At 32.4% G+C, this 12,631-nt stretch overlaps 1 protein-coding gene across 1 annotated transcript in view; it reads left to right on the top strand.

Moving 5' to 3' along the window:
- Window positions 1–12,631, top strand: part of LOC145680895 (methyl farnesoate epoxidase-like) — a 186,629-nt gene that overhangs the window by 52,650 nt on the left and 121,348 nt on the right. Inside the window, exon 2 of the mRNA XM_081752053.1 lies at window positions 4,109–4,204. Coding sequence (XP_081608179.1) covers window positions 4,109–4,204 — 96 coding nt within the window. The remainder of the gene's footprint in view (window positions 1–4,108; window positions 4,205–12,631) is intronic.

Below are 12,631 nucleotides of genomic sequence, written 5' to 3' on the forward strand. Positions count from 1 at the left end.
TTTCAAAGGAAGTGCGATATGAAATGTTGATTTATTATTTTAAGCCAGAAAGATCATTTGTTTTTCCTATGGAATTTCATGGTTTTAAAGGACTTCCATTTCAGTATCAGTTGCTAGTGAAGGGGATTGGTTAACTTACTCGAAGATGAAGGATGGAGATTTCTGTCGCTACTGTGTTCTGTTTTGTAAAACGAATATTATTCATTCTTCACAGAAGACAGCTTATCACAAAGCTAGTGTGATATTAGGTGACAACTTCATGGCTGTAGAGAGTGGTTAAACGCAAAATATAGCCAGTCTGATAAGTTGTCAAAGAGCGAAAAAAGTAGAAGAAAAGGAAGCCGCATTTATTTCTATTGTACAAACCGTAATTTTTTGTGGACAGCAAAAACTCCCTTTGAGAGTAGATAAAGATAGCAGACTTTGTCGAAACCTTCACAGAAAGACGGACACATTCGCTATCTTCTTCGGTTTCGTGCTAATACCAATGCAAATCCCTAAAGAAAAATTTAACAAATTCTAAAAGAAATGAGAAATACGTTAGTCCACTAATCCAAAATGAAATTATAGAAAGTTGTGGGGAGTTAATAAGAAATAAATTGGTATCTTAAATCAATGAGACACAAGTTTTTGTGTTATTGCAAATGAGACTGTGAATATGGAGGGAATTGAAAGGCTTTCATTAAGTGCTCGGTATGTAAACACTAGCCTTATGTTGCGAGAAGTCTTTTTGGAGTTTGATCCAATTCATGACTTTACTGGAAAGGATATTGCGAAAATAATAATTGAATAATGTGTGAAAACGGATCTTGACATGAACAATCTCGTAGGACATGGCTATGACGTTGTGGTTTCCATGGTTTGCAAAGTAAACTGAGTTCAGTCAAAAGTGACAGAAATGTATCCTAGGGATATTTTTGTACATTACGCAAATCACCGGTTAAATCTAGCACTTTCCTCTGCCGTGAATGTCCCTCATATCAGAAACTGCTTAGTTACGGTGTTATAAAAGACGTTTGCGATTTCTTTCGAAATAACAATTTTTCTGGGATTACTCTGAAACAATACACACAAGAACTATTTCCAGCAAGCAAGAAAACTAAATTAGTCGGATTGTGTGACAGGACTTTTTGAGCGCAATGATGCCATCATAGTTGTTGAACTATTTGAACCAATTGTTGTAAGTTTGCAATCTATTGTTGGAAGTGAGAAAAACAATACCCATACTGCTCAAGAATTGTTGTCAGCTATAGAAAAAAGCCCCTTTTTGATCTCTTTGTTAACATGCGAAAAATTGCTTAGTCTAACAGTCGACTTTCAACTTATCTACAAAGTTTCAAACGTGATATAAGTTCAGCAATGGAATATACAGAAAACATCTTAAAAGAACCGGAGATTTTAAGAACTGAAAATGTGGAAGCCATATTCAGCGATATCTTCCAATAAGCATCCCGTATCATTAAATCTCTTATCAGTAGCAAAATGAGACTTCCACGTCTAAGAAGAAAGCAAGCAAAGCGAAAGAATTACCCATCAGAAACACCGAATGCCTTGGAGCAGTACCTCAAAAAGGTTAATTTCATACTCCCTATCGATACCTTGTACCTTGTATCATCCTAATACCTTGTATCATCCAGCGTCTCAAGAGAACATACCGTCGCAACCTGCAACACTCTACCAAAACCAGAAGTGGTTAAAATTTACTAAAACTGTTGGTTTCAATACTGATTTCTATAGAGCAAACATGGTAAGAGATATTGAGATGCAGTCTTTTGCTATCGATTCAGCTTCCCAAGGGTAGGTTCTATTTTCTCCCTTAATCCTTTGAACCTGAAAATGATTAAAATTAACCATTTCCAGTTTCAAAGGCTTCCGGTTTCCTTAACGATCTGTTCAATTCGGAATGGGTTCAAATTATCGCCAAATTACTATAACCTTTATCGCCATAGAACAAAAACAGTAATGCTTAGCGAGTAATGGCTTTTTAATATAGATTCAGGTACGGGGAACAGGTTTTTTTTAATCTATTGCTACCAGTAGTTATAAATGTACTACAAAGTTTGAGTATTGAATTCACATAGTTTGTAATTTCACACTACGAAACGAAACTTACTTTTCTATTACTTGATTATAATACACATCTGGAGGGCAGATGTCACCGGGGCTCTCCCTTCGCCTCTGACGTTAGCACAGATTTTTTACCTTTACATAATTCAGTACATCGCAAACGTATTAGGGCATAAAAAGTAGAAAGGTACCACGAAGGGCTATGGAACTTCAACTAGGGAAACTACAAGAGGGAAAACAATAATATGGTAACATGTAATAAAGAAAATAAACATCTTATATAATGGAAAGTTCAATGGCGCAGTAGTTCAAGAATATAAACACATCTGTGATAGATTCTACAATTAAAAAAAATAGAGTAATTCAATGGTGGATTGCCCATAAAGTAGAATACATTTGTAATAATCGTACCTACAAAGATGCGAACTTCCACGCAATATACAGTACATATTTTATTATTTCTTGTAAATGATAAGTCATACACTCAAAGGATATGTCCACGAGAGTTGATTCTGTACTAAGACAAAGATGAATCTCTCCTTTCGAATTCTAACAGTATTTTTCTAATTTGAACGATGTACTATATTTACTTTAGTTAAAGTATTGTACTTGATTGTTATTTTTCCTCATTCAAATTTGTCATAAAATACTTCAGAAATTCTGAAATTTCTTTGAGGGTCACTCTTGCGCCGCCCCTGCATCACATCCAATTCTACGTTTATAGAATCTATGGGTAAAAACAATAGACATTTCCTTTTATCTGATTTCAACTCGACATTTTGTTCTCGAACGATGACTGTTTTGCGTTTTACCGAATACATTTTTGGCTGATCTTAGCGCCGAGCATTTCTATAAACATGTTCGTCTATACTTTTTAAAATATAATTTTGAAATTAACATAATTGAAGTTTCACTTAAAGATATTAGTCAAGTTTCACGCCCTTGATATATAAACAATAATATCAAAGATTTGCAGATAGTTTCTTATCATAAAGTTAATACATTCACTGTGTGATTGTTTTCATCAACTCATTATTATTATTATTATTATTATTATTATTATTATTATTATTATTATTATTATTATTATTATTATTATTATTATTATTATTATTATTATTATTATTACTATTATTATTATTATTATTATTATTATTATTATTATTATTATTATTATTATTATTATTATTATTATTATTATTATTATTATCTCTCACAAGAGGAAGACCTAGGCGCAGATGGAAGGACAATATTAAGATGGATCTCGCAGATATTGGAATACAAAGTAGAAAGTGGATGCAGTTAGCTAAGGATAGAAGTCAATGGAGAGCTTTTGTGAACGCGGCATTGAACCTCCGGGTTCCGCAGGTCATAGAGTTAGTTAGTTAGTTAATTATTATTATTATTATTATTATTATTATTATTATTATTATTATTATTATTATTATTATTATTACTATTATTATTATTATTCCCAAATAATAATAATAATAATAATAACAATCATAATAATAATAATAAGAAGAAGAAGAAGAAGAAGAAAAAGAAGAGGTGTGAGCGGTCTCGTGTTCGATTCACGGTGGGGACACTCAGTCGAAAAAGTGTAACAGCTTTTTCAGGCCAGCCATAGGTTTTTCCTGGGTTTCCTCACTCACACCAGGCAAATACCGTGATGGTACCTAACATACAGATCCCAGGTTGCTTCCTTCCTTCCCCAGTCCTTTCTTCCTTCCCTTTCATCGGATAGTGTGCTCGCCGAGGGACGTCATTCCTCGTGAACGTGACGGGCTAAATGGCCTTAGATGCCGACAGCCCAGAAATCTAATTAATAATAATAATAATAATAATAATAATAATAATAATAATAATAATAATAATAATAATAATAATAATAATAATAATAATAATAATAATAATAATAATAGTGGGATGTTATCTTTTGAATATATCAACTTAGTACTAAGCTATTGACATACTATCTCTGCATTGAAGTAGTAATTCTAGTATTTTATTTTTATCTTTCTATTTTTTCTTACTATAGAATTGCGAATGACAACATCGTTCCTTACATATGTTGTTGCACCATTTTTGATCTTAGTGTGGTGGTTTTTCAAGAAACCTGAAAAGTTTCCTCCAGGTAAGTATCAAGAAAACAATTCGATTACGAAAAACCATTACAACAGAATTAATAAAGAAAACTGAAAAGTAAATAGAAGAGTATATAAGGGACATAAAACAAGAGAAAATTACATAAGTATTAGGATATAATATCATGATATCAGTCGATAATGATTTTCGAGACTATATTCTATTTGTTAATTTATTTTTGTAGTATATTCAGATAGTGATATTGTTCTTAGTAGAAGTGGACAGGACAGCCGTTCTATTCAAAGTGGTCTTATAAATAAGGCATAAAACAGTTGTAACACTTCAAAATATGCAATTCCTATTATAAAGAAATTTGTACTTAATAACAATCATAATAAAAACTGCACGTGTTCGTATAAGGTGGCACTAAACATTTGAGCTTTTGAAGAATCATACATTCCAAGTAAGCATGTAGATTTTTAGTTTTTTTCATATCCAGAGGTTATATCGTAGTAAGTAAGTAGTAAGTAGCTGTATCGTTAAACACTACCTTCTCACATTTTAATCCTTCGTTATCACACCAAGAAAATTTCTACATCTATTCTCATTGTGTGATAAATTGTTGCAATAGATAAAGACTATTATGGCTTGATGCTCTTGCTAAGAGTCTTCCAGATTGTTGCTTTTCGTAATCCCAGTGTTGTATTTGAAATTAATTTCTGTGGGGTATGCAAAAAACATGTTTGCATGGATTTCCTACTTTGCTCTAAAATTGACAGGTAGCTAGGTGACTTTTTCTTGCACAGGTAGTATACTTTCGTAAAGTATTTGTACATCGTAGCAATTAAATTGCCACTAAGTGAATTGTTATTGAATTTGACAAGAAATGCACATTGCAGAGTAATTACGGGTTTTTAAATTAAACAGGAAACCAATTATATGCGACTATTTTTTACATTTACAGAAAATCTGTTCATTCTTAAGAAGTTAAATCCAACTTATGATTAAATTTCTTTCTGTGAGTGTATAGGCTGGCTTCATCCGCGCAAGATATCATATATCAGCTAGAAATAAGTTTCCAATTAGGTATTAAAAAAAGGTATGAAAGACATGCTTCGGAAAATTTAAGAAGGCAGGCATTTGGTATCTATAACTTTCCGCACAAGATCACTGTCAAGATGAGTTGGGACTTCACTTCTCCTATGGCATAATTATCACTTAGAAATATAGTTTTCAGATCAATTGCAAATCTCCTTAAATATCGAAAAGTGTATCAAGTGTTTTAAGAACTTTTTAGTAAATGACGTAGTCCACTCAGAAATATATCGGGTCAGATGTGATTGTGATGGTATCTACATTTGTATGACCAGAAGGAACATTGGTACGCAAATCAAGGTGCATATAAAGAATGTTAAGGATTATAATTCAGCTATTTCGGGATAGTAAAAACAATTAGACATCAAACATGAAATAAAAATTGTCAAAATTATATGCAAAACTTCATCAGAAGTTGAAAGGAATGTCTTTGAATCGTGTTATATAAAAATAAAATAAAATAAAGTAAAATAAATCCATCTTTAAATTCAGAATCTGCATAAAGACTGGGATTTGTAGTAAATAGCTTTATCCAGACACGCAATTTTCGAAATTCTTTCTTCTCTATATACAGAATGCAGTTAATTTATTTTAGTTTAATGTCCTGCAATTATGCACCGAGGCTAAGCACGCACGTAGCCAAGGGGGGGGGGGGTCCAGGGGGTCCGGACCCTCCCCCTTTCGAGACCAGAAATGAAAAAAAAATTAAGGAAGAATTAAACAAAGTAAAGTGAGAAAAATAAGGATAAACGTTAAAAATAATAATAATAATAATAATAATAATAATAATAATAATAATAATAATAATAATAATAATAATAATAATAATAAAACAACTAAAGGAAGCCTTTGGTTACTCTTTCTTATGAGGAGATCTGTATTACTTACAATAGATGGTGGCGAGCTAAGCGAGATATCCTGGAAGAGTCAGGGATTTTGAAATTTCTAGAAAAGTTACGGAATTCTCAGAATTTCTGCTACTATTCAGGGAGATTTCAAGTTTCCAAAAGCATAGTGTCGTTGTGTAACAGTGTGGACTTTTTTTATCATAACTTTTCGTCATCGCATCCTTGCAATATCAAACATGTTATTTCAAGAAAAATTTTCTACTGCTCCTTTAATCTGTCATTTGGAACCGACAGTAATTGGCGGAATAATAAAAACAAAATTTTTTGTGTGGAATGTTTTGTTAGCATTTGATTCAACAGAGAAAGGAACACAGATATTGTATAATAGTTTACAAGACATTATTGAGTATGTAGTTTTTATAATAGTGAATATGTACTTTTTATAATAGTTCAGGTCATAATGAAAGGAAAATTGTTATATTTGAATAAACTGAGGAAGAACGTAAATATTGTAAAATCTTCAATACGTTTTTTTATTATTATTATTTTACTCGAGATTTCTTCATAGTTTTTTTATGAAAATACTTGCCAACATATCCTCATTTTATTGTCCTAACAAACCAATATATGTTGATAGTAAAGTAGTTTAGATTGATCAAGCTCCTGGGCCTTCAGAATTTTTTCACCTCCCCCCACCCCCTGCCGTTACGAAATCCTGGCTAAACGAACCAATATATGTTTCAGTAAAATAGTTTAGAATGATCGAGCCCCTGGTGTGATGACCACAGTATTTCATGTCACGCCCCCCCCCCTTCACGAAATCCTGGCTACGTGCCTGGGCTAAGGGAGACGATGATGATGAGATGGATGATGTCAATGGTGGAATGAAGGAAGTGGGAGGAAACGGGAGAGCCCGAAACAACCCACGCACACCACTGAGCCACGCGTCCCTATCGAAGAAAGGAAAATAACAAGAATGGTATTTTTAGATTTTTCTAAAGCCTTCCATAGACTTGATTTCGATATATTATTAGCTAAACTAAGTTCTTATTTTAACTTCTGCTGTTGGATGCACTCATATTCATTCAATCTTAAACAAGCAGTAATGACAGATGAAGAGTCATCTTAATAGATATATTTACAACCACAGGTACCACAAGGTACAGTACTTGATTTTTTTTTTTTTTTTTTTACTTATTATATAGGCTTACTCATGATCTTCCAAAAGTTACAAGGTATGCAAAATATCATCTATACGCGGAAGACGTCCAACTTTATGTATCAGCAAATTCACCTAATATTTAAGAAGCATTAACAAAATTAAATTATGACGTTCAGAACATCGAGATGTGTGCAAAAGAAAACCCACTCGAAATCCACCTCAATCAATATCCTATTTTCATTGGATCCATGAGAATTATGTCAAAAACGAACTATTGATACCCCAAAACATATCCATAAATAACGTAATAATACCTGTTGTGGATAAAGTAAAAAAGAATAGGGCTCTTTTGATAAATATTTGAACTGGGAAAGGCATGTTGATTATATATGCAAAAAAGATTTTGCCTCCCTTCATTCCCTAAGTAGACTGAAAAAAAATCTCCCAATATCCATAGAAAATACTACAGTACTGTTTATTTAGATTTGAACGATCATCTATCGAATAGATTGCAAAGAATTCAAAACGTCTGCATTCGTTATTATATTTAACTTGAAATATTCGGAAATATTTAAGCAGCTAGTTTGGGAAAACTGAAGTGGGTGAAATTGAAGGTACGACGTAGATATTACATACTTACAACTTTATTTAAGATATTAATAAAACCAGAGTACATAATGTCGCGTTTTCAGTATCAGCACGAATCTCATTAACGCAATACCAGGAGTAACGAAATATCACTACTTTCTCTGCCGAGGCATAAAACTTGTATTATGTTGTTATAGCCCGTGCTTACGGGTTGCTTTATCTCTTCCGATTACGCAAAATTTTATTTTTGATAGTCCCACGACGGGTGACATGGACATGCGCCGTGAAACTGTAGGCCCATGGTCGCCATAGAGATGTGTCCTCTAAATATGATAACGCATCCGATATTGCATCCAAGTCCATGAATTCTAGAGAGGCATGATGAAGTCCAAGTATATCACAAATCACGGTGGTGAAATCTTTGAACCGTGACGTAATTGGAATCAGAACTTAATAATGATTTGATAATATAGAGTAAGTTACAAGTACACAGCACATGAATTAAAATGTAAATAAATTGTTAAGATAATTTTGAAACAGAATGTTGTATTCAGTCCAAAATAAATTGCACTAACAACATGTAACTATAGCACTGAGATCCAACAACATGCGTATACGACAAATAAATAATCCCAATTAACATAAGTTGAATTGAAAAGCTTTTAGTCAAGTTAGAAAACCATATACAGAAGTTCAAAGCATGCATAGAATAGTTTCAAGTTTATTTGAGAGCAAGCAAAATGATGGAAGTAAATAACATAGATGTAAGCAATAGATCCTGTTAGATGTATGTTACATAAAAGCGTAGGTTAATTAGAAGAACGTTGTGCCTTAATATAAGAAAAAATATAATCAATATTTATTTGTTTATTACAAAGATGACAGGTGAACGAACCATTCTTGAAAACAATTAAATATGACCAGATAAATTAAATTGCTTACATATTGCACGTGGCAATACCTCTTTTTAGTAACATTCATACTAGTTTCATCATTATTTATTATCACTAAGAATAGCAATAATTAATATACTTTAATTAATTCACCATTGGACTTTACTCTCGAAGAACTAGATTTTTACCGGTGCATATTAATTGTACTTTATTTCATTTAGGTTATCATGTGTCAGCTGTCTCAAGAATGACGTACCTAACCCCAAGAATATCGTTCTTATGTAACAACATCAAAAACTTCCATTGTGATTGCTAGTGTTTTGCTCTTTAATTCTCATTGTTTAGAACTTCGCACATTTTACTTCTTAATATGTTATTATTGTATTAATACACTTCCTTATTACATGATGAATATGAAATTTTAAAAGCCAACTACCTGGTGTTTTAATCACAAATTGGAAAGACAGCAAACAATCGGCTTACTTGAAGTTACCATTAATTTTGAGATTTAAATGCAAATATTAAATGCTACATGAATTTGGTGTTTGGTCGCTGTCCCGGATTATTGGAGAAAGGGGAAGTTATTTTTGAGATTATCGAAGCCTCTTACTTTTACAGACACATAATCTGCTGGTCTCTTCTCTCTGTCACGAAATTAACAGAATAATACACACAATTATATCACAGTAAGTTCTTACGTAAATACTATTAAAATATTGTGCTTTTTCTCCTTCTATCAGCATTGATTTCTGTTATGGTCCAGACCATATTCCAAGTCCCCTTAACGCAGCTTATGTAACTAAGTTGAAAACAAGGTATCTTCGACAAAATTAACATGAACTTCATTAAACATTTCAGAATAATAAGAAGATTGTAATACCCATACCAAAAGGGGCATTACAATGTCAAATTCATGCACTGTCACACCCTAAAATTGTGGAATGACCTTCCGGCAGGTATTCGAAAGTCATCCTCGATAGTCATGTGTAAAAATCAACTCAAAAATGACTTCTTTCAAACTTACCAGCACAACAAAATCAAGACTTATTTCGGTGTGTACTATATCTAGCACATGGTCATTATTATTTTTTTTTCGTATTTTTAAATGTGTTCTCTTTTCAATGTTTTTTTTCCATGCTCGGTATTTTTTCTATTTTATTTTTATTTGTTTTTTTTCTTTTTTTTTTTTGACAATGTAACTATATATTAGATCGAGTGGAAGATAAGGCATAATCATGTGGTTTGGATTCCACGTTAATCAGTAGGTCCACGTCTCATATAGCCTCGCTGCTGAACGGACGCTGAACTAAAATCACTTCACTTCAAGATAAGGCATAAACCTTAACTCAGTCTTTAATGAATTGAATTGAAATTGAAAATACAGTCAAGTTTATCCGCTTGTTCAGAAGAGACCTACAAGAACAACAATTGTACACACGGCCCTCAACGCTAGTCTAGTGTCTAGCACGTAGTCCCATGTTCGATTCCCGGTAGGAGAGTATTTAAAAAATCGGAATGCATTATGTTAGTTTGGATCCCACCTTAAATTGTAAGTTGACGTTTGATATTGCTTCGGCGCTGAAAAGGGGCGCTAAACTTCAACAAACAACAAACTGTACACAGGTTAGAAATGTCAATGATTTCTATGTAATTATCATCATATTTTATGTATTATAGTGTCCTCTTCTTCTATTGATGTTGCATGTTTAAATGTCTTAAGTGTCTTCCAAGTTTTATTATATATACAAACTTTTTAAAGCTTGTTTCCTTTGCATGAAGAGTGAATCGCCTTAACATAATTGACGAGACTATTTTGAACAATTTTGATCTTCAACTCAAACACTTTGCTGGAGGCTGTGTAAAGTGGGATATCAACTTTTGCTTTTCTACGTCGACTGATGAAAGAATCTGTGAGACACTAGCTTTCGAATTTGATTTCGAAAATAAGTTGTGCAAGAAGATGAAGAGAATTATGTTTTGCAGGTATGTGAACAATTGTTAAGGTATATGGAAAGAAATAAGGAGACAATTGGAGAAGTTTGTACAAAGACTTGAAAATCAGGAGAAAATAATATAATTAAAAATGAAAAAAAAAAGAATATAATCAATTTTTTGCAGATGAATAGAACGAAAGAAGAAGGGAGGTTTACACACACAAAAAAAAAAATGTCAAGAAAAGAGTGCTCGACAGGTTTATACTATCATAAAAGGAGTAATATACATTCAGGTAGTACTAAAATGAACATTTTTTGGAGTAACGAAAATGGAATAGAAGTTATAAATAACGAGAAGGGGAGAAAGAAAGAAGGCATTGAACTTCTATGGATTGTTAGCTGAAAACGGATACACGAATGAAGAATTGAGAAATTGAAAGAAGAGAAGGAAAAAGAGTGAAAGAAGAAGAAATAAAAAATATGTTTTAGGATAGAAAGTAAGTGAGCTGAAACAGAAATTCTTAAAAAGATATTGAAGAATGAAGTATAATATATAGAAAAAGAAGTAAGAGAGTATTGGACTTCCAGAAAAGAAAAAAAAAGTAATGAAGCGGGTAGTAGATAGGATTAACTGTGAAAAGTGTGAAGAGACAGGGAAGAGGCTGGTAGAGCATTAAACGGCACAAAGACAACGGAAGATTAAAAAAAGAAAGCAACGCACTGATGAACATGTGAAAGAAACAGGTTATAAAACACATTTGAAAAGTGTAGAAGAACTAGAAAGGGAAGGAAAAAGAGTTATAAAAAAGTGAAAAGAGGCTCAGTGAGTAAGGAAAGAAGAAGCGAAATTAATGAAGTGGACGAGTGGACTAATGATTCTAGATTTATAAAATGAAATATTAGATCAAACAGGAAAAATAGAGGACGGAAACACAGCATGGTGATTGGTTCCAAAAGCATGTAGAAATAAATAGAAAACAGACACCTAATTAAAAGTTCAAATGTTAAAAGGTGAAAGTGTTTCCCTGATCAAAAATTGAAATTTGAAAGGAAAGCAAGAAAAAAAGGTATTTAGTTAAATGTTGAATGTGTTATTTAGATGAGATGCTCAATGAGCAATAGCCAATGATAGGCGATATTTAGCGCAGTGTTGCAAGATTAGGGCTTCCATTTCTCTTCTCACTCTTTCTCAATTTAGCACAATGACAAATGAATTAATAGAACTATCCAAACAGCAAGAATATTATTCCATAAAATTTTCACGCTATTTCCATTATTCACACTAGAGTATATACTAAATGTTAACGAAATTAATAAATTGTTAATTTATTTCGCTGGAACTGCTACACGCCTGTCTTCTGTTTGGCTTTTCAATTGCCATTGTCCATGATAATTTTCATTGTGCCGCTGTCTGAGTGTGAACTCTTATTTACTATAATATCTTCCTAATTGTGTTACTCACTATTTCAGGAAATCAATCTTTTGCAGTTTTTCTGCATGTTATACAAAGTTAAATTCCCAGTCTTCTTGTGTGATTAGTTTCTTGTTAATTAGTTTAATGGGAACCTTTCTTTCTGAAGGGGACTGTCTTGATTCAGCACAGATATAACGACACCAACGAAATATATTCCAAATCCTCTGTTCTGAGAATTTTGGAAATTAAGTTTATGTCTTTCTTCCTCTGATGGGTATTCGTTTTATTTTTCCTTTTTAAAAATATTATAAACACTAAAAAATAATTCTTGGAACACTTAAAATGAAAAGAAAAAGGAAAAACGAAAGAAAAAGAAATTTGATTTGATAACTACTTCATTTTCTTGAAGTTTTTCTGTAGTCTACAAAACGACACAATACGAACTGCATCCACTAAGACGGAAAGTGAAAAATCCATGCATATTATTCATAAAGAGGTTATGCTTCAGCAACAGTTTATGTTACGTCACTGGACCGTTTCTT

Source organism: Thermobia domestica, chromosome 3, assembly GCF_964235325.1.
Source record: "Thermobia domestica chromosome 3, izTheDome1.hap1.1, whole genome shotgun sequence".
NCBI classification, from domain to species: domain Eukaryota; kingdom Metazoa; phylum Arthropoda; class Insecta; order Zygentoma; family Lepismatidae; genus Thermobia; species Thermobia domestica.